General features: G+C 34.4%; 1 protein-coding gene across 6 annotated transcripts in view; it reads left to right on the forward strand.

Moving 5' to 3' along the window:
• Positions 1-20489, forward strand: part of USP15 (ubiquitin specific peptidase 15) — a 119674-nt gene that overhangs the window by 92424 nt on the left and 6761 nt on the right. For 4 of the 6 annotated variants that reach the window (XM_059936382.1, XM_059936383.1, XM_059936384.1 and 1 more), the window contains 12 exons: positions 3401-3574; positions 5337-5495; positions 5575-5799; positions 13166-13249; positions 13340-13434; positions 13532-13723; positions 14628-14743; positions 14927-15199; positions 15577-15647; positions 15994-16109; positions 16733-16882; positions 18886-18989. In XM_059936382.1, the coding sequence (XP_059792365.1) occupies positions 3401-3574; positions 5337-5495; positions 5575-5799; positions 13166-13249; positions 13340-13434; positions 13532-13723; positions 14628-14743; positions 14927-15199; positions 15577-15647; positions 15994-16109; positions 16733-16882; positions 18886-18989 (1759 nt within the window). Of the gene's footprint in view, positions 1-3400; positions 3575-5336; positions 5496-5574; positions 5800-13165; positions 13250-13339; positions 13435-13531; positions 13724-14627; positions 14744-14926; positions 15200-15576; positions 15648-15977; positions 16110-16732; positions 16883-18885; positions 18990-20489 lie in introns of those variants that run through there. The other 2 variants (XM_059936385.1, XR_009505414.1) reach the window with 2 other exon arrangements.

Raw genomic sequence — 20489 nt, forward strand, 5'->3', positions numbered from 1 at the left:
AGTTCCTTGAAATTTATACCAAAAGAGAACTTTTAATGTTTAACTGGTTTTCATATTATTTCAAGAATACAGTGACTCCTATAATAACATATTCAAGGTGAAGGAGAAAATTATGGTATTTTCAAGATGAGGAAAAAAAGTCTAACATCAGTTTAGTTTTTAAACTATTATGATCTATGTATTAGAACAGTTAAACTGGCTATTGAATTTCTGTATTTGTGTTTTAGAAAATTTTTAGAAAAATTAAGGTTGTGAGTTCCTTGAAACATTATGTTCAGCAAATAAGATGCTTTGGGGGACCATTTAGGATTTAATAGTTTACATTTAAATATAAAGTTTATCTCAGAATATATTGGTTATGATATCTTGACAGGAAATACAGGCAGTTACTTATTAAGACTATTTCTGTTTTGTTGTTTAGTTTGTTATCAGTGAATTATAATCAGTTTCAAACTGGCATGAGTCACTATGAAAATAAGAACTGGTCTGTGTCACTGACTTTTTAAAAATCCAAGTAGAGGCCCACTACAAAGCAGATGGTAGATTAAATGAAAGTCAAACAAAAGGGGACCAGGGAGTTTTTAATAGGTGCTGTCTTTTTGGATTTAGTATTCAGGTAGAAGTGCTTGAAGAAACTTTTGAAATTATTCATTACAAGCAAAAATATTTTTGCCTCACTTTGTGATATTTCATTCAACAAAATTTGAGTACTCTGTGCCAAACGTTGAAAGAAAAGAGTTAAAAAAAAGAAGAAGAAATGGAGGATAAATACATTAGTAAATATAGGCAAAAAACATTTTAACTAAGCATGCATTTATTGTATACATGCTAAATGCCAAGGGACATTGTGCTCAGTGCTAGAGACATGAATTTAAAGGATATCATGATTCCTGCTCTCGTGGAAGTCTCAGTCCATTTGGCAAGACAGACAACCTAAAAATTAAAATTACAGTATATTATAAAATAAATGCTGTAATAGTAAGCACTAAGCAATAAGGAAAGATATAGGAGGAAGCACTATAAGGGAACCTGGGAATCCTTCCTAGACAGGATACCTGAATGGTTTAGTAGAAGTTAGTAAGGCAAAGAAGGTATATTTCACATAGGTAGAGTAATGAGAACTTATAAAGTGAGAGAATGCATGGAGGTCAAAGAACCACAAGTAATCAAATAAGGCTGGGATGGAAGTTTTTTTGTTTTTTGGTTTTTTTAAAGGTATTTTATTGACAAGGCATGTAAATAGATGGGCAAAAGACAGACCCTTCTAAAGATTTGAAATTTTAATCTGAAATTGCTATTAAAGGATTTGTAGCAAGGAAGTGACATAATTAAGTCATAAATTTTAGTGACAAATTTTAGAAAGATCACTCTGGATGCTATGGAAAGCTAAAAAGATTTTCAATTATAGTTGGAAGCTCTTTGCAAGATAAGGATAAACATGAATAATTAGGTAAAAACAAAGCTCAAGAATTATTCATGTTTGCACAACTTGATTTTTTGAAGTGTTTAAACGGTAAAGCATTAGGTTTATATAATTGTTACACGCAGTAGTAGAATATTATATTCTTAGTATAACCCTGAGCTGATCAAATATAAGGATTTGAAAACTAATTGATAATTGTTGTAAATGCTGTCTGACCTCCAGTTTGCCTCATCGACTATTTAGTGTTGGTCCTTTTTGTACTAAATGAGATGATACTGCTAAGTGATGGCATTTATGCCCTGTGTAGTCATGGTATATTCTGGGTTGCCTGGCCCGACCTCCAGTGCTGGGTTTATAATTAAAATGACATATATTACAAAAAGAAAAGAGAAAACTCAGAAGGCCTGTAAGATTATGAAAGTTTGAGATATAAAAGGAATTAAGAGGAAAGGTAGAAAAAAAATCCCTTCCCTAATTATTTCCTACACTGTAGCTTACCTCTTGTTCACATAAAATATTTTACTGCTGAAAAAGACATGTAAATAACTGTACAGCCTGTATAGCCCACCTCAAACATTTTTTAACTGTTGATATTATTTTCATTGCCTAAGAATAATACAGTAACAAGTTCCATGATATTATAAAGAGTTCTCCCTTTTACCTTGAGGTAGGGGCCAGACTACCAGTTTGGATAGTATTATTTTTATTAGAAAATTCCAAAATAGATATCATAGTTACATGAGTACACATAAATTGATTTATAATTGAAACCACAAAATATAACGCCATAATCTATTTTTAAGAATTGAATATGCTTAATTTTGGAGTTTTAGCCGAACAGTATATGACATATAGTCATAGTTTATAGCATCCAAGTTATCAGCATGAACTCAGCAGGCTGAACCTTTCATAGTTACCAAAACTATTTAACTTATTCCATATGAGTGGTAAGCAAGCTTTGAAAAACTTTTATTTCCATTAATATAAGTCTGAACTGTCATAAGAACAGGTTTCTACTACTTTACGTGCAAGCAACCAGCTTCACTTAAGGCACTTTGTCACTTTACTCCAAGACAAATATCCTCCTGCAGCCAAAAAAATGTTAACCTGTATGACCGTATGTCTGTGTCAGTCATTACATGTTCTAATTAATGGCTCTAGACATCTACTTGATAAAGTAATATTCGGTTCAAAATGAAGTCACATTTTATGGTATTATCAACTTAAAAAATTATTTCATCTTGAGATAAAATATTGTGGAAAAACTGTACCTCCGCCGTCTCTTTTATTTTAAATCCTAAATTATTTAATTCAAAATGGAACAGAGCTGGAGAATTAACTTATTCTTAATTTTAATCTTGCCATAAAGGAAAGTTGGATTGTTGTGTTATTAAAGAAGAGCTAGAAGAAGTAAGAACACAGTTATCCAGAGTTCACATAACAAAAGTTTGTTTTCTGAGGTTCAGCTGATCTGTACTCTCCCTTCTAAAAATGGTTGATCCAAAAGGAAAGTTTAGAAGGCTGCTCTTTCATGATAAGGAACTGACAATGGAAGCAGTAAATACCTCTTTAAAGTTCATTTCTTGCTTGCGCTCTGTCTCAGTTTTTACCTACTCAGGCTAATTTGCAGATGCCTGGGATGATTAGACAATCCATAATTTCTACCACTCAAGTAAAAGAAGGAAAGAAAATTCTGAGCTTCTCTCCCAGTTAACCAGTAGTTTGCTGTGGTTAAAATTAATGCAGATTTTACAGCAACAAATATTAGCGTTTTCATTTACTATAAGTAATTGACTTGAAATTTGGGAAATGAATAGTTGAGTACATCATTTGAGTGTTTATTTGATCAGTTACTTATTAGTGCAAGAGGTCATTTTGTAAATTTTTCTCTGTGTATTATCACTTTGTTTCTCTCTACATTTTAACATGTTTAACGTGTGGTTTCTTTTACTTGAAAATATATTTTATTCTTTGCAGTGTTTGAGCAATACACCTCCACTTACTGAATATTTCCTGAATGATAAGTATCAAGAAGAACTGAATTTTGACAATCCCTTAGGAATGAGAGGTGAAATAGCTAAATCTTATGCTGAATTGATCAAGCAAATGTGGTCTGGAAAATTTAGCTATGTCACACCAAGAGCCTTTAAGGTTAGTATGGTAAATACATTTTCAACAAGGCCTATATCACACCCAAGAGGACAAAAATCTTTGGGAAAAGGGCAAAAAATCATAGCTATTACAATGGTTTGTGGCCCTCCAAAGGGACTCAGCACATAAATACATACACAGCATATATGGTATTAAATTTTCAGGGTGGGGCACATAATAGATGATTAATTTAAACTGTCCAAAAAGAGTTCTGGAGGATGGTAAAGGAAATAATGAAATAAAGTTTGAGAAACACTGGTATGGTTCAAAATGACTATAGACAGCAGTGAGCATTTGCATACTGTTTTAGAATACAGCACATCTCTAAGAAACCTACATAAATATTTTATACAAATGTAAAGACTAAATTTGGGCATGTCATTAAACTCTAAGAACTCTATTTTGCAAGTCATTGTTGGTTCGAAAAATTACTGAAATGAAACTGGTCTGCAAAGTAAGCACTAAATATTAATTAAATATATTTTCAATATAATTCTTAAACTTCTATGTTTTTTCTTATTTGTGAAGTAGTTAATTCTTAGAATCAAAATCTCAAGTAATTTAGTTTGTCATTCAAATAAGAATTGAACTGAAATTTAGCTTTATATTGTTAAAGTTTTCCTAATTAATTATATGGGTGAGATTTATGAGAAATTTTAAACGTTTGAAGAAAATAAGCAGTTTTCAACCGTTTTTTATACAACTTAAATGATGTTCATATAGAACATGGACTGGGCAACATTTTATTAACTATGTACTAGTTCTTAAAAAATAAAAAACAAATCAAAAGAAGTCCTGCATTTATGTTCCTTAACTTTCCAAACTTAGGACAAACTAGTTCAGACAAGTCATTTCTCAACCCTTATCCATGATTCCAATTAGTTTCATTTTACAAGATGTTCTCAATTATGTGTAAATAGGTCCTTGATATCTGACTTTTTTCTTTTACATTTCTTTTCAGTCTCTTCAAAAAAATACTTAGCACTGCAAAGACTAGGAAAATTATATATAACATGAATATTCTTTTTAGCTCTATGAGATTTATCCTCTCCTTACACACAAACTAAATGAGAGCATTGTACTTTTTTCAGGTGACCCAGAAATGTTACTGAATTTTAAGTCTTTAGTGTTTCCCAAACCTTCGTACAAAACTATACCATATTTTCTCAATGTTCTCTCCTTAGGTCAACATTTCTTTTCTATTTTACAGGTTAGTTATCATTATTAAAATATTTTTAGATATGTAATTCTTTTTTTTTTAATTAATTTATTTATTTATTCATGGCTGTGTTGGGTCTTCGTTTCTGTGTGAGGGCTCTCTCCAGTTGCGGCAAGTGGGGACCACTCTTCATCGCGGTGCGCGGGCTTCTCACTATCACGGCCTCTCTTGTTGCGGAGCACAGGCTCCAGACGCGCAGGCTCAGTAATCGTGGCTCACGGGCCCAGTTGCTCCGTGACATGTGGGATCTTCCCAGACCAGGGCTCGAACCCGTGTCCCCTGCAGTGGCAGGCAGATTCTCAACCACTGCGCCACCAGGGAAGCCCCTAGATATGTAATTCTTTACGTGTATTTATCCATATGTAATTATCATATCTGCAAATGACTGCAAAAGTGCCTCAAGTTGATTTGAGGGTTACAAATAAATTTTAGGAAGTAGGTGAATTCACAAATATGGAATCCGTGAATAATGAAAATTGACTATATATTTTTTAAATCAATCTTGTCCCTAGAACTGATTTTATAGTTTTGCTTCTCTTACAGACACAGGTAGGACGTTTTGCACCTCAGTTCTCTGGATACCAGCAACAAGACTGTCAGGAACTATTAGCTTTCCTATTAGATGGACTACATGAGGATTTGAATAGAATTAGGAAAAAACCATATATACAATTAAAAGATGCTGATGGAAGACCAGATAAGGTAAATTTAACCATATTATTGTCACCATTGTTATAATAACGTGGTATCTCTTTGTAATATTTGTCTGTTTTCCTTACAGGTAGTTGCTGAAGAAGCCTGGGAAAACCATTTAAAAAGAAATGATTCTATCATAGTAGATATATTTCATGGCCTTTTTAAATCAACTTTAGTTTGTCCTGAATGTGCTAAGATTTCAGTAACATTTGATCCTTTTTGTTACTTGACACTTCCATTGCCCATGAAAAAGGAACGTACCTTGGAAGTTTATTTAGTTAGAATGGATCCACTTACGAAACCTATGCAGGTAGGAAGTGATTAATTTCTTTGCATTTGTTATTTTTATAAAAGATTAGTGTTGAGTCCTCATGCCTCAAGTATAATTCTATGATAATAAGCTGTTTTGCATAAGAGATTTTTATACACTAATTAGTACAACTTTTCAGAATCTTGAAAGGGTGTGGGATGTGTAAAGTACCATTATTTGTCATGTAAAAACAAAATTCTCAAAGACTTTTTCTTATCAAAGAAAAATGAGAGGTTGTTTGATTTTACAATATTGGTATGAATATTAGCTTACAAAGATTAATAACATAGTAATTTCCCAATTTTCCAACTTGAACTTTCTTTAATGTTCACTGTAATTTTTCTCCTACTGGCTGTTGGAAGAGAAACTGATACTGGCTATACATTTTGATTCATATTATGATAAGATAATGGTATTTTTTTTTTAACATCTTTATTGGAGTATAATTGCTTTACAATGTTGTGTTAGTTTCTGCTGAATAACAAAGTGAATCAGTTATATGTATACATATATCCCCATATCCCCTCCGTCTTGCGTCTCATTCCCACCCTGCCTATCCCACCCCTCTAGGTGGTCACAAAGCACCGAGCTGATCTCCCTGTGCGATGCAGCTGCTTCCCACTAGCTACCTATTTTACATTTGGTAGTGTATATATGTCAGTGCTACTCTCTCACTTTGTCCCAGCTTACCCTTTGCCCTCCCTGTGTCCTCAAGTCCATTCTGTATGTCTGCATCTTTATTCCTGTCCTGCCCCTGCCTTTTTTTTTTTTTAGATTCCATATATATGTGTTAGCATACGGAATTTGTGTTTCTCTTTCTTACTTCACTCTGTATGGCAGACTCTAGGACCATCCACCTCACTACAAATAACTCAATTTCATTTCTTTTTATGGCTGAGTAATATTCCATTGTATATATGTGCCACATCTTCTTTATCCATTCACCTGTCAATGGACACTTAGGTTGCTTCCATGTCCTGGCTATTGTAAATAGTGCTGCAATGAATATTGTGGTACATGACTCTTTTTGAATTATGGTTTTCTCAGGGTATATGCCCAGTAGTGGGATTGCTGGGTTGTATGGTAGTTCCATTTTTAGTTTTCTAAGGAACCTCCATACTGTTCTCCATAGTGGCTGTATCAATTGACATTCCCACCAAGAGTGCAAGAGGGTTCCCTTTTCTCCACACCCTCTCCAGCATTTATTGTTTGTAGATTTTTTGATGATGTTCGTTCTGACTGGTGTGAGGTGCTACCTCATTGTAGTTTTGATTTGCATTTCTCTAATGGTTAGTGATGTTGAGCATTTTTTCATGTGTTTGTTGGCCATCTGTATATCTTCTTTGGAGAAATGTCTATTTAGGTCTTCTGCCCATTTTTGGATTGGGTTGTTTGTTTTTTTGATATTGAGCTGTATGAGCTACTTGTATATTCTGGAGATTAATCCTCTGTCAGTTGCTTCATTTGCAAATGTTTTCTCCCATTCTGAGGGTTGTCTTTTCGTCTTGTTTATGGTTTCCTTTGCTGTGCAAAAGCTTTTAAGTTTCATTAGGTCCCATTTGTTTATTTTTGTTTCTATTTCCATTTCTCTGGGAGGTGGGTCAAAAGGAAGATGCTGTGATTTATGTCATAGAGTGTTCTTCCTGTGTTTTCCTCCAAGAGTTTTATAGTTTCTGACCTTACATTTAGGTCTTTAATCCATTTAGAGTTTATTTTTGTGTATGGTGTTAGGGAGTGTTCTAATTTCATTCTTTTACATGTAGCTGTCCAGTTTTCCCAGCACCACTTATTGAAGAGGCTGTCTTTTCTCCATTGTATACTTTTGCCTCCTTTATCAAAGATAAGGTGACCATATGTGGGTGGGTTTATCTCTGGGCTTTCTATCCTGTTCCATTGATCTGTATTGCTGTTTTTGTGCCAGACCCATACTGTCTTGATTACTGTAGCTTTGTAGTATAGTCTGAAGTCAGGGAGCCTGATTCCTCCAGCTCTGTTTTTCTTTCTCAAGATTGCTTTTGGCTATTCAGGGTCTTTTGTGTTTCCATACAAATTGTGAAATTTTTTGTTCTAGTTCTATGAAAAATGCCCTTGGTAGTTTGATAGGGATTGCATTGAATCTGTAGCTTGCTTTGGATAGTATAGTCATTTTCACAATGTTGATTCTTCCAATCCAAGAACATGGTATATCTCTCCATCTGTTTGTATCGTCTTTAATTTCTTTCATCAGTGTCTTTTAGTTTTCTGCATACAGGTCTTTTGCCTCCTTAGATAGGTTTATCCCTAGGTATTTTAATTTTTTTGTTGCAGTGGTAAACGGGAGTGTTTCCTTAATTTCTGTTTCAGATTTTTCATCATTAGTGTATAGGAATGCAAGAGATTTCTGTGCATTAATTTTGTATCCTGCTACCTTACCAAATTCACTGATTAGCTCTAGTAGTTTTCTGTTAGCATCTTTAGGACTCTCTATGTATAGTCTCATGTCATCTTCAAATAGTGACAGTTTTACTTCCTCTTTTCCAATTTGGATTCCTTTTATTTCTTTGTCTTTTCTGTTTGCTGTGGCTAAAACTTCCAAAACTATGTTGAATAATAGTGGCGAGAGTGGGCAACCTTGCCTTCTTACTGATCTTAGAGGAAATGGTTTCGATAATGGTATATTCAAATACCTGTAATTTTTAGGCATCTTAAGAACCTGGAAAAGAAGTGGAGATTTAGTTAGGCTAAAAATGCTTGCTTCAATAATGTTCTAATCTTTTAACAGTTTGGGGTATCAAATAACACTTAGTCTATGCAAGAGCCCTGTGCTAGACCTTAATATCAGTTGTCTGCCTGATTCCATTGCCTAGTGTTATAATTGGATTATTTTACATTTTATGGAGCAAAACACTATATTTTCTCCCTTTATTAATCAGTTAATCCTTTTCTGACACTTGACCCACCCTAATAAAAGTATTTCCTTCCTTTTGTACCTTCTGTTACCCTAATTTCTATTATAGCACTTACCAAATTTTATTATGACCTTTGGTTTACTTTAACTTTTGTCCCCTAGACCATGAATTCTTTGAAGAAAAGGACTTCGTAAATCTTTGTATTCCCAACCCTCATGACTTAGAAGTGTTCAAAAATTTTATTCATTCAAATGGGCACCTACTGATTGTAAAGCTCTGGTAAACAAAACAGACGTAGTTCCTACTTTAGAAGATTCTTTACTAAAGATCTTAGTTTAGGGTTCCAGCCAGAAGTGCAGTTTGTTAGAGCCTATTAGTTGTATTAGTCTGCTTGGGCTGCCATAACAAAATACCATAGACTGAGGGACTTAAACAACAGAAATTTATTTCCCCACAGTTCTGGAGGCTGGAAGTCTAAGACGAGAGCCAGCCTGGTGGTTTCTAGTGCAGACTCTTCCTCACTTACAGATGGCCGCCTGCTCTGCTGTGTCCTCACAGGGCAGGGAGAGAGACTGGGAGCACAAGCTTTCTGGTGTCTCTTCTTACAAGGATGCTAATCCCATCATGAGGCCCCCACCTTCATGATATCATCTAAATCTCTCAAAGGCCCCATCTCCAAATACCATCACATTGGTTGTCAGGGCTTCACATAGGAATTTTGAGACGACAGAATTCAGTCCATAGCAGTGTTCATGAAATCTATATGAAAGGTATGCTTTGAACAAAATTGTCATCATACCATTCATTTAGTGGAAGTGTTTGGGTTTACTGTCAACAGGGCACAGAATATGAAGTATTCATAAAAATATAGTACTTTAATCCAAAATAATTAAAGTTGGTAGAGACAAGTCATGTACTCAGTTATGCAAATTTCACCCATCTCTTTTGCTATTTATATATTTGCTTCATGAACTCATTGAACCTGGTGTCTTCATGTCAGTATTTCATCCAGCAGTGCTGAGAATATTTTAGAGAACAAGAGAGACATAGCACTTGCCCTTATCCATGAGCAAGGTTAATAAATACCTGCTTTTATTTTTGGCCAGGGGCATATATGTTCACATATCTAAAATCACATCCTTTAGATACTCACTTATTCACTTGTTCAGAAGTATAGGATTTTTAACATTCTTTCCAGTGGAGAGAAGGTATAGCAATGCTAAACTACATCCTTAACCTCTCTAGTTTGTAACTTTACAAATATATGCCAGTGAGTGTAATGGAATAAGAGAGGAGTATAAAAAAATGAGTAAAAATTTATTGCAACATAAAATAAATGTACTCTATTTCTCTATACTCATTTGTTAAAGATAGTACTTTCCCCTGCCAATAATACAACATCTATTATATAGAAGCAAATTGAAATCAAATTGCACATTAACCTGGAAAGTATGTGTTGAATGGTCTTCTGTAATTTGGGTTTTAAATTATTTTTCCAGCAATGTGAATTTCACGAATTTACCTCTTTTCTCACTTGGTGACCAGAAGCATAAATTTGTGGAGGTTAGATCCATGATCAGCACAGAGGAATTGGGATTTTTTTTTTCCTCTTGGAGACAGTAACAACTCAAATCCAAAATGATCACCTCATTAACACTGTGCTTTAACCAGCTCTAGAGGGAAAGGTAATTAGCTAGGTTAGCCCACTTGATGAGTTTTCCCATCACTGAAGTTGATTTGAGTCATGGAAGTTTATTTGTAATTGTGTTGAACATGTGTTATGTATTGGACTCACATACTGTGCAAGATGCTGGAAGTACAAGGGTGTTCCTAGTCCTTGTTCTCAAGAAGCTTTTCATACAGTGTGAAAAGTGCTCTGACAGGGTGCTGTAGGGATATACAGAAGGAATAACCTACCCAAACTGGTGATGATGCCTTTGCTGAATCCTGAAGGATGATTAGGTTTTAAATTTAATCACATGAAAATTGGGAATAAAGTATTATAGAACAAGAGAGTGACACATACAAAGGGCTGAAGGCAAAAGAGAATGTGGCCCACTTCTGGAAACTACAAGTAGATAATATGGTAAGCAGAAGCTAGATCACAAAGAACGTTGATGCTTTCATAGGAAGTTTGGACTTCATCCTAAAAGACTAAGCGAGCCATTAAAATGTATTAAGTATAAAGAGATTGTGTGGTCAGATTTGTATTTCAGAAAGAACACTCTGGCTAGTGTAAAGATTGGATTGGAGGAGCTTAGATCAGATGTACTAAGACCAGGTCGGAGGTTTTTGCAGTGATGCAATGACAGAGGACAAGGGCTTGAACTCTTAAACTAAGTGTCAGGATGGCAGTCAGATAGAAGAACCAGTTGAATATAGGAGTTGAAAATGTATTAAGAGTATTCAAGTTTATTGAATTGGAAAACTGAGGAGAGAATGGTACTATTTGTTTTAATGGGAGATATAGGAAGAATGGTTTAAGAAGAAACCTATTTTAGGATTGGATGTGTTCACCTAACATGACCTAAATCTGTGTTTAGTATTGGACAAGTTGAGATTCATGAGGAAAATTTAGGAGAGATATCAATAGGCCTTGACTTTATGTATGTAGACTAGAGGAGAGAGGTCTGTGCTTGAGATATAAATTGGGTGGTTAGCTCTATGAAGATGGTAGTGAATGTCGTAGAAGGATGAGATCACCCAAATGATCATCTAAATCAGAACTGTTTTAAAAATAAAAAGGGCCATATTAATAATTATACCAGGACAGCAGGCTAATCTAGGACTCACCAAAGCAAACTGGGATATATTGTCACCTAGTCTAAGGAAAGCATATAGAATCAAGAAGCTGAGGATAAAACTCTGAAGGATAATGCTAGAGGGTAGTTCTTTACTCAAAAGAAGGTGTGACCAGGACATTAAAGAATAAGAAGTGTAGTGTCATAGGGAGAGGAAAATTTTGAAGGAGGCAGTCGTCAGCAGTAATGCTGCAGAGAGTTCAATAAAGTAAGGACTGATAAAGATTTGGTTAAATGATAGTATTGACAGCCTTGGTAACAGGTTAAATAAAGAGGTGAAGGCAAAAGCCAGGAGTGGATAAATAGGTGAATGAGAGATAAAGAAGTTACGATAGTCAGTGTAGACATTACTTTTAACAAGGTTATTTATAAAGCAGAGGAGAAAGGGAGATAATTAGTGGAAAATTATTAGAAAACAGTGAGAGACTGTTTTGTTTTTTGAGACTTGTATACAGTTCAGTGCTTTTATAAGAGTCAAGATAAAATGAAATAAAGGATAATTGCTGGGTTTATGTTCTAGAGCAGCGGTCCCCAGCCTTTTTAGCACCAGGGACTGGTTTCGTGGAAGACAGTTTTTCCACGGAATGGAGGCAGGGGTTGGGGTGGGGGGATGGTTCAGGCGGTAATGCAAGCGATGGGGAGTGATGGGGAGCCATGGGGAGCGGCAGAGGAAGCTTCGCTCGCTCGCTCGCTCGCCTGCCACTCACCTCCTGCTGTGCGACCCAGTTCCTAACAGACTGCAGAACAGTACTGGTCTGCGGCCCGGGGGTTGGGGACCCCTGTTCTAGAGGAGGCAGAAAAGGATAGATGCCAGGGTTAGCCTTGAATGGGAAGAGTAACACCTGATTCTCTTTCCTTGTGTCAAAAGAGACAGAGAAAAGGACCTTTTAGACTCAAGTTTGTAGGGGGAACAGTAAGTTGGAGATTTTCCTATCCAGTAGCCTATATTTTTCTCAGTGAAACAGGTATTCTGCTGATAGTGAGGGGAAAAGTGGTAAAATTAAAAGCCTAAGAAATGGTGAAGATTTTAAATAGTTATTGAGAAAAATAAGAGAATAAGTGAATAAAGGCTACACAGAAGAATTTCTGGCTGGTGTTGAAGGATCCGTTGAGATTGAGCACTGTGAGTCTGTAGTACACCAGTCTCTGAAGTTGAGCAGTTTACTCCAGCAATCTAAACAACTCTGAGAAAGTATAGCAAGAATAAACCTGAATAATAAAGTAATTAAAGTTTTTGCAATGAGTGGTTGAAGGGATGCATCATGGGGGTGGAAGGGCATGGAGATAGTAGGGAGCTGATAAACTAGGAGAAAATTGAGAATTAGAAGGACTAGATATCTCAGTGCAAGCCAAGAATAGGAAAGAATGAGTTTCCAGGAAAAGTAAATAGTGATTAAACAGTTAAGAGTTTAAGATGTCAGAGGTGGTGCAGTAGATGGCAAGATCCAAGAAGTGAACTACAGTTGAATGCAAGTGTAGGTCTTTGAATTGAGGAGTCAGGGAACAATAAGATAAACCATCCATGTGGATTTTGTCACCCAGAATGATGCCAAGATTGGAGCGAGACACAGTGAGCCAGATGCCACCGTGAATGTGAGGAAGCAACCAAAAGGTCCATCTCATCTAGTGAATATTTTCCAAAGTAATAAATGTATTATAATTTTTTTTGTTTTTTAGTACAAAGTGGTTGTCCCCAAAATTGGAAACATACTTGATCTTTGTACAGCGTTGTCTGCTTTGTCAGGAGTACCTGCAGATAAGGTAGGATGTTTCTGGGTTTAAAGTATGTAAGTTGGAGTTTAGTTTTTCAGTGTTGTAAAACCAGCTTAATAGAAATTTATTTCCTTTTAGATGATAGTTACTGATATATACAATCATAGATTTCACAGAATATTCGCAATGGATGAAAACCTTAGTAGTATTATGGAACGGGATGATATTTATGTGTAAGTATGAAATCTATTGTGCAAATATTACTTGAGGAAAAATTGAAAAGAAATATCATAAAATTTTCAGAGTTTATAGTCACTTTTATTCTTGTAGGTTTGAGATTAACATCAATAGAACAGAAGACACAGAGCATGTGATTATTCCTGTTTGCCTGAGAGAAAAATTTAGACACTCAAGTTACACCCACCATACTGGTTCTTCACTTTTTGGTCAGCCTTTTCTTATGGCTGTACCACGAAACAACACTGAAGATAAACTCTATAATCTTCTGCTTGTGAGAATGTGGTAAGTGCCAAACAATTCTACATTAACAAAATAAAATATTAAATAGCTAAAAGTAAACATGCAAGGTACTATCAGAATATAATTAGTTGTCTGTATTATTTCACCTTTGTTTAGATGGGTAGCAATGTAAGAAATCACATTATAGTCTAATCCAGTTTCTTGATCATGTAAACCACATTACTGAGGTAATTTTAAACCCAGGAAGCATAAATTCTTTTAGTTGTCTTACACCAAAAGTTTACAGTTGGAAGAAAATAGGAATTTATCATGTTTGCACTCTGAAATCATAACAAATGTCATATGCTTCATTTCTTTATACACAGTGCTCATACTGATAACAAGAACTCATACTAATAAATATTTTTATTTAAAAGGATAAACTTTCATGGTTGATCCTTTTGCAAGGCAACACCTTTTTGTTTTCCTAAAACCTTGATTTGAATTATAACGTAATCAAGAATGCCATTTGCTCCCTTTCTTTTATCCTTTATAGCTGACATATTTAGTTTTCTTTCTTGCATACCTATTTTAGTATTGTAGTCCCATAAACCATACATAAAGATGACATTATAAACTATAAGTGGTCTTAGCAATGATATATATATCATCTAAATGAGGATCTTTATAAAATAATTTTGTGTCAAGAAATTATTTGCCACAAACTTTTAACGTATAAAAGAAAGATGTTAAAACCCTAGAAGTAACAAATTAACTTATTTTTATAAAGACAGCCAAACACAAATGATTACGGTATCATATCTTGAGTTTGAATTTATCATTGAATCCATTAATGACCACTGTTAATTGTATTTAGAGGTTTTGTTTTATTGAAAGAACGAAAAATTTTTATTTAAGTTTTTGCCTTTATAGAACTGAACTTGTTTGATTTCTGATTTTATTTAAGCCGATATGTCAAAATATCTACTGACACTGAAGAAACTGAAGGATCCCTACACTGCTGTAAGGACCAAAATATTAATGGGAATGGCCCAAATGGCATACATGAAGAGGGCTCACCAAGTAAGACTTCCCTATTAAATTGTAAAAAACTTTTCACTTGGGTTATTGCTGCAGAGAAAAATTAAGAGGATGGGGATTAAGGAACTAAACAATATTTGCAAGCCTGGGAAAAATAGTGTTAGTATTAATAAGTTTTAAGTGTAACATTGGGTTTATTTAAAGATTTCTAATATCTAATTTTAGGTGAAATGGAAACAGATGAGCCAGATGATGAATCCAGCCAGGATCAAGAACTTCCCTCTGAGAATGAAAACAGTCAGTCTGAAGATTCAGTTGGAGGAGATAATGATTCTGAAAATGGATTATGTACTGAGGAAACTTGCAAAGGTCAACTCATGGGACACAAAAAACGATTGTTTACATTCCAGTTCAACAACTTAGGCAATACTGATATCAACTACATCAAAGATGATACCAGGCATATAAGATTTGATGATAGGCAGCTTAGGCTAGATGGTAAGTATTGTGGAAAATGGCTTAAACACTAAACTTGAGCGCATGTTACTTTTTTTAGGTGAAACCATGAAATTCAACACTATCATGAAAAATAACATTTATGTATCTATCTACATTTTTAAATGAAAAGCCTTCATTTCTAAGTATACTAAAACACATGTCGGTGTTTATTAAATGCAGGTTGGACTTATGCTTAAGTTTTTTTTAGCTCTAAAATATCTTAATGGCTTGGAAACAGCTATTTACCCTGATCACCTAGTGCAAGTAGAAGAGACTGCTATTTGTTTATTCTGGTATATATCTTAACATTAAAATATATTAGTTTTTAACATTAAGGCATATTAAATCTTAAAGAAAAAATATGTTTTCCACCTTAGAAAGATCTTTTCTTGCTTTGGATTGGGATCCTGATTTGAAAAAAAGATATTTTGATGAAAATGCTGCTGAGGTAAGTCATCAATCATTCCTTCTTTATCTGTCCCTGTTGATCACACTGTTTTGTTACACTCTTTTGCTTCTACCAACTATGTTTATTTTGCAGTAAAAAATTGGTTATGTGCTAAAAGAGAAAAGCCTTGTTGGTTTTGAAACTGCTTTCTGTTTAAACTTCCTGATTGTCCATATAGGTGTGTATACAGGAATTACTAGAAGTGTAGTGTAAATCTCAGTTGAAATAAGCTTTGATTTTTTTGAGAACATTTAGGAGTTTTTCATTACTATTCATAGTAATATGGTATCACTAAAATGAGTTTTGTTTCATTTGTTTTCTTAACTCAAGAAATACTTCTCTTTAGGATTTTGAAAAACATGAAAGTGTGGAATACAAACCTCCTAAAAAACCCTTTGTGAAATTAAAAGATTGCATTGAGCTTTTTACAACAAAAGAAAAGCTGGGTGCTGAAGATCCCTGGTAAGAGACAAAATTAAATAATTGTTTCTAATTATTTTTTAAGGATTTATACTGAGGTATGTGGTACATCAAATTGAAAAAGTGATATTTAAATTCCCTTTGATATTTTTAACAATAAGCATTTCTTTATATGCTAATAATGTATTAAGAGGGATGAAAATGTCTTTAAAAGTATTATTATAATGTTAAGCTTTAATTTTGTTACTGTATTTTCCATAATAGCCATTTTACTGTGAATAATTAATTTTAGTTACATTTTCCCAAGAACTTTTAGCTGTGCAGCTATTTCAAGAGAAGCTTTTTTAGGAAAATCACAATATGTTTTGTGGTATTACTAATTCCATTAGAGTCCAGAAGTTTTGAGATTTTTCTAATGCCTGTATCTCAGCACAGTTTTATAATACGTCCATATCTTTTTAGCATACTGTAATGTAAATAATCTAGCCCTCATTATTTCTTTGAATACTTATTTATATATTCATTTTTAATAGTTAAATCTATTTGGAAAATGTATTGATGATAAAAATAATAATAGAAGTTCCTACTGTTATATATTAGGCATTACCTAATATTACCTCTAACATTATCTCTAACAAGCTTTAAATATTTCTCTTTTTTTTTAGGTATTGTCCAAATTGTAAAGAACATCAGCAAGCCACAAAGAAATTAGATTTATGGTCCCTGCCTCCAGTACTTGTGGTACACCTCAAGCGATTTTCTTACAGTCGATACATGAGAGACAAGTTGGATACCTTAGTTGATTTTCCTATCAAGTAAGTTCTGATTGTGCTTCATAAACATTGGGCACCTCTAGCTGTTTTTTAGACATTAGGTAACTTTGCACCCAAATTTTAGGGTTTTTTTTTTTTTTTTTGGTCTATTTACTTTTACATGTAGTTGACTTTAAATATTATATTGGTTTCATGTATACAGCATAGTGATTTGATGTTTTTATACCTTACACAGCATACAAAATTATTATAATACTACTGACTATATTTTCTGTGCTATATACTAAGTCCCTTTGACTTATTTTATAACTGGTAGTTTGTACCTCTTAATCCCCTTCACCTTTTTCACACATCCCCCCACCTTCTTCCCTCTGGCAACCACCAGTTTGTTCTCTGTATCTGTGAGTCTGTTTCTGTTTTGTTATATTTGCTCATTTGTTTTGTTTTTTAGCGTCCAATCTCAGTTTTTGAGTGTATTTTTGGGTACTTCTGACAGTTTGTGTGGATCGGTAACAATTTTTATTCCTTCTTAAGAGATCTTTCAAAGAACAAAGAGAAAATATATTTTTTAAAAAAACAGAGTAAGACTCGTTCTGTGTTACATTATCTTATGAGTTCACTGGCCCTGTTTATAAATCTAAGATACTTCATGGGATCTTAGTGATTTTCTTTTTCCCAGGACTTATTTCATCATTAATCCTCAATTATTTCTAAATGCTTTTTTAAAAAGACTAATGTGAAAACAGAATAACGGAATTACTTAGAAGGAGGATGATGCAGTAGTGTAATAAGTCATCCCTATTGTTATCCTTCAGTTTTCCTATTGCAGCATCCAGAATATGACATCCTATTTGTAAAAATGTGTAAAGAAGTCTGGAGACAGCATCTTGGTAGCCTTTTTTGTTTTTCTTTTAAGCTTTCACTAAACGTAATTGAGAATTCAGAAGGACAAAAAGGGAATAGTGTATCTTCATTCATGGAGTACAGGAAGGACTTTATCACACGCTATCTTGTGACAAGAACATGCTACTCTCCCATTTCGCTAAAAAAAAATTGGTAGTATTCTTTCATATTTCATGATATTTGTGCACCAAATTTACTTAATACAGTTAGTAAGTAAACAAATACTGAAGGCAGGTGTGTGTGCATGCAGAGGTGATTAGAAGGAAATAGGTGATGTAATATTGAAAACATTCTTTGGCTTGCTTATTCTAATTGGTGTTTATAAATTTAAAATTGAAAACGTTTTGCAATTATAGAACAAAAAATGCTAATTTTTTCTTTAACAAAACAAAATTATGAGCCATCAAAGTTTTCAAGAATACAGCATTTTGAAAATGTGAGTACAAGATGAAACAAAAGTAATGATAAGCTAGAACCTTTTAGAGATGTATTTGAAATTTAGAATCATAATTGCTTTTTAATTATGTAAATATAAGAAGAATAACCAGAAATAATGATAAGCTATAAAATGGTCATATTCCAGTTTCATACATGCTAGATTATATAAACAGTTGGTTGTATTTCAGAGAATGTTACCCATTTAGGTTACAGAGGTCATCAAAACCTGAAAAATATAGAATAGATATTGGGGTTATATTTAAATATATACTTATATTTAAATTATGATAAAATTTCTAAGAAAGTTGTTTTTCACTGTCCCTTTATTCTTCCTTAAATCATTTTTGAAAATGACTTTAAAAAATAAAAGAACCCAGATGGTAAATGGTGATGTCTGTATTTCCTCATATACTAAGAGAGAAATGTATTAGCATGAAAACATTAATCTGAATAACAACAATCATTGGAGAATTTTTAAATTCTCAATCCCTAAGAAAATTTTTGCCAAAACATTCAAATTTCAAGGGTATTTATATAATTTGTTTTATAAAGTTATTTGGCTCTTCGTAATTTCTTTAGTGAGATAGATAGATACATAGATGGGAATACATTTAAATGAGAGTCAAACAACACTGACAAAAGAGAGTAGAATTCATTTACATTTAGGGAAAACATAAAACTAACTTGGTCTCTTTTTTAAACAGTGATTTGGATATGTCGGAATTCCTAATTAATCCAAATGCAGGTCCTTGCCGCTATAATTTGATTGCTGTTTCCAACCACTATGGAGGGATGGGAGGAGGACACTGTAAGTTGATAGTTTACCTTTTTTTTTTTTTTTAATTTTTATTTATTTATTTTTGGCTGTGTTGGGTCTTCGTTTCTGTGCGAGGGCTTTCTCTAGTTGCGGCGAGCGGGGGCCACTCTTCATCACGGTGCGCGGGCCTCTCAATGTCGCGGCCTCTCTTGTTGCGGAGCACAGGCTCCAGACGCGCAGGCTCAGTAGGTGTGGCTCACGGGCCTAGTTGCTCCGTGGCATGTGGGATCTTCCCAGACCAGGGCTCAAACTCATGTCCCCTGCATTGGCAGGCAGATTCTCAACCACTGCGCCACGAGGGAAGCCCCGATAGTTCACCTTTTTACTAAAATCATGGTGTTTGATAACTCCAGACCTTTTTCCTTAAGATATTTATTACTTTTTTTTTTTTTTTAATTTTTATTTATTTATTTGTGGCTGTGTTGGGTCTTCGTTTCTGTGCGAGGGCTTTCTCTAGTTGCAAGTGGGGGCCACTCTTCATCGCGGTGGGCGGGCCTCTCATTATCGCGGCCTCTCTTGTTGCGGAGCACAGGCTCCAGACGCGCAGGCTCAGTAATTGTGGCTCACGGGCCTAGTTGCTCCGCGGCATGTGGGATCTTCCCAGACCAGGGCTTGAACCCGTGTCCCCTGCATTGGCAGGCAGATTCTCAACCACTGCGCCACCAGGGAAGCCCCTATTTATTACTTCTTAAAGGGAAAATGTGAGATGTGTCTTACATATAGTAGTCATTCAATAGATATTGATTAATGAATGAATCAGCTTTTGAACCTTTTTTTTTTTAACATCAAGATTAGAGGATTGAGTTAATCATGCTCCACAGTTCAAAGCACAGGAAATCACTGGTCCATTCAGAGCTTCTGTCCTTCCCCATTCTCCTTCCCCTTCCGTTTCTAACTTGTTTGATGTATGAGCTCTCATGAATCATGCATCATTGTTAATTTACATGGTTGTTACTCTGCTGTGGATCTTACTTTTCTCTCTTGACACTTAAGACGTCTCCATATTACTTTGTGTCAATTTAATTCATTGCTTCTAACCACTCATGATTTATATATCTACCATATTTTATTTCTGTATTCGCTTCATGGTGGACATCCAAATTGCCTTTAAATTTCTACCACCACAAGAGCAATAAACATTGTTTATGGTCTCCTACGTGAGAATTTCATTGAGCTACATACCCAGATGTAAGATTGCTGGGTTATAGAGTAAAGTACTGTGAGATGGCTCTCCAGGACGGTTATACCAGTCTGTGCTCTCCAATTGATAGGTTTTTCTGTTGAATCAGCATTGCATTCTGGGATAAATCCTAGTCTTGAAGTATTTTTTAATATACCCAGTTGGATTTGGTTAGCTGATTTTATTTAGGATTGTTAAAATTTAATTCATAAGTGAAATGATACTGTAATTTTTTTATATTGTTCTTACTTTGGAATCAAGATTACAGTCTAGCCTAATGAAACAGCTGGGATACTTTACTCTTTTTCTGT

This window comes from Balaenoptera ricei, chromosome 10, assembly GCF_028023285.1.
Source record: "Balaenoptera ricei isolate mBalRic1 chromosome 10, mBalRic1.hap2, whole genome shotgun sequence".
Lineage (NCBI taxonomy): Eukaryota > Metazoa > Chordata > Mammalia > Artiodactyla > Balaenopteridae > Balaenoptera > Balaenoptera ricei.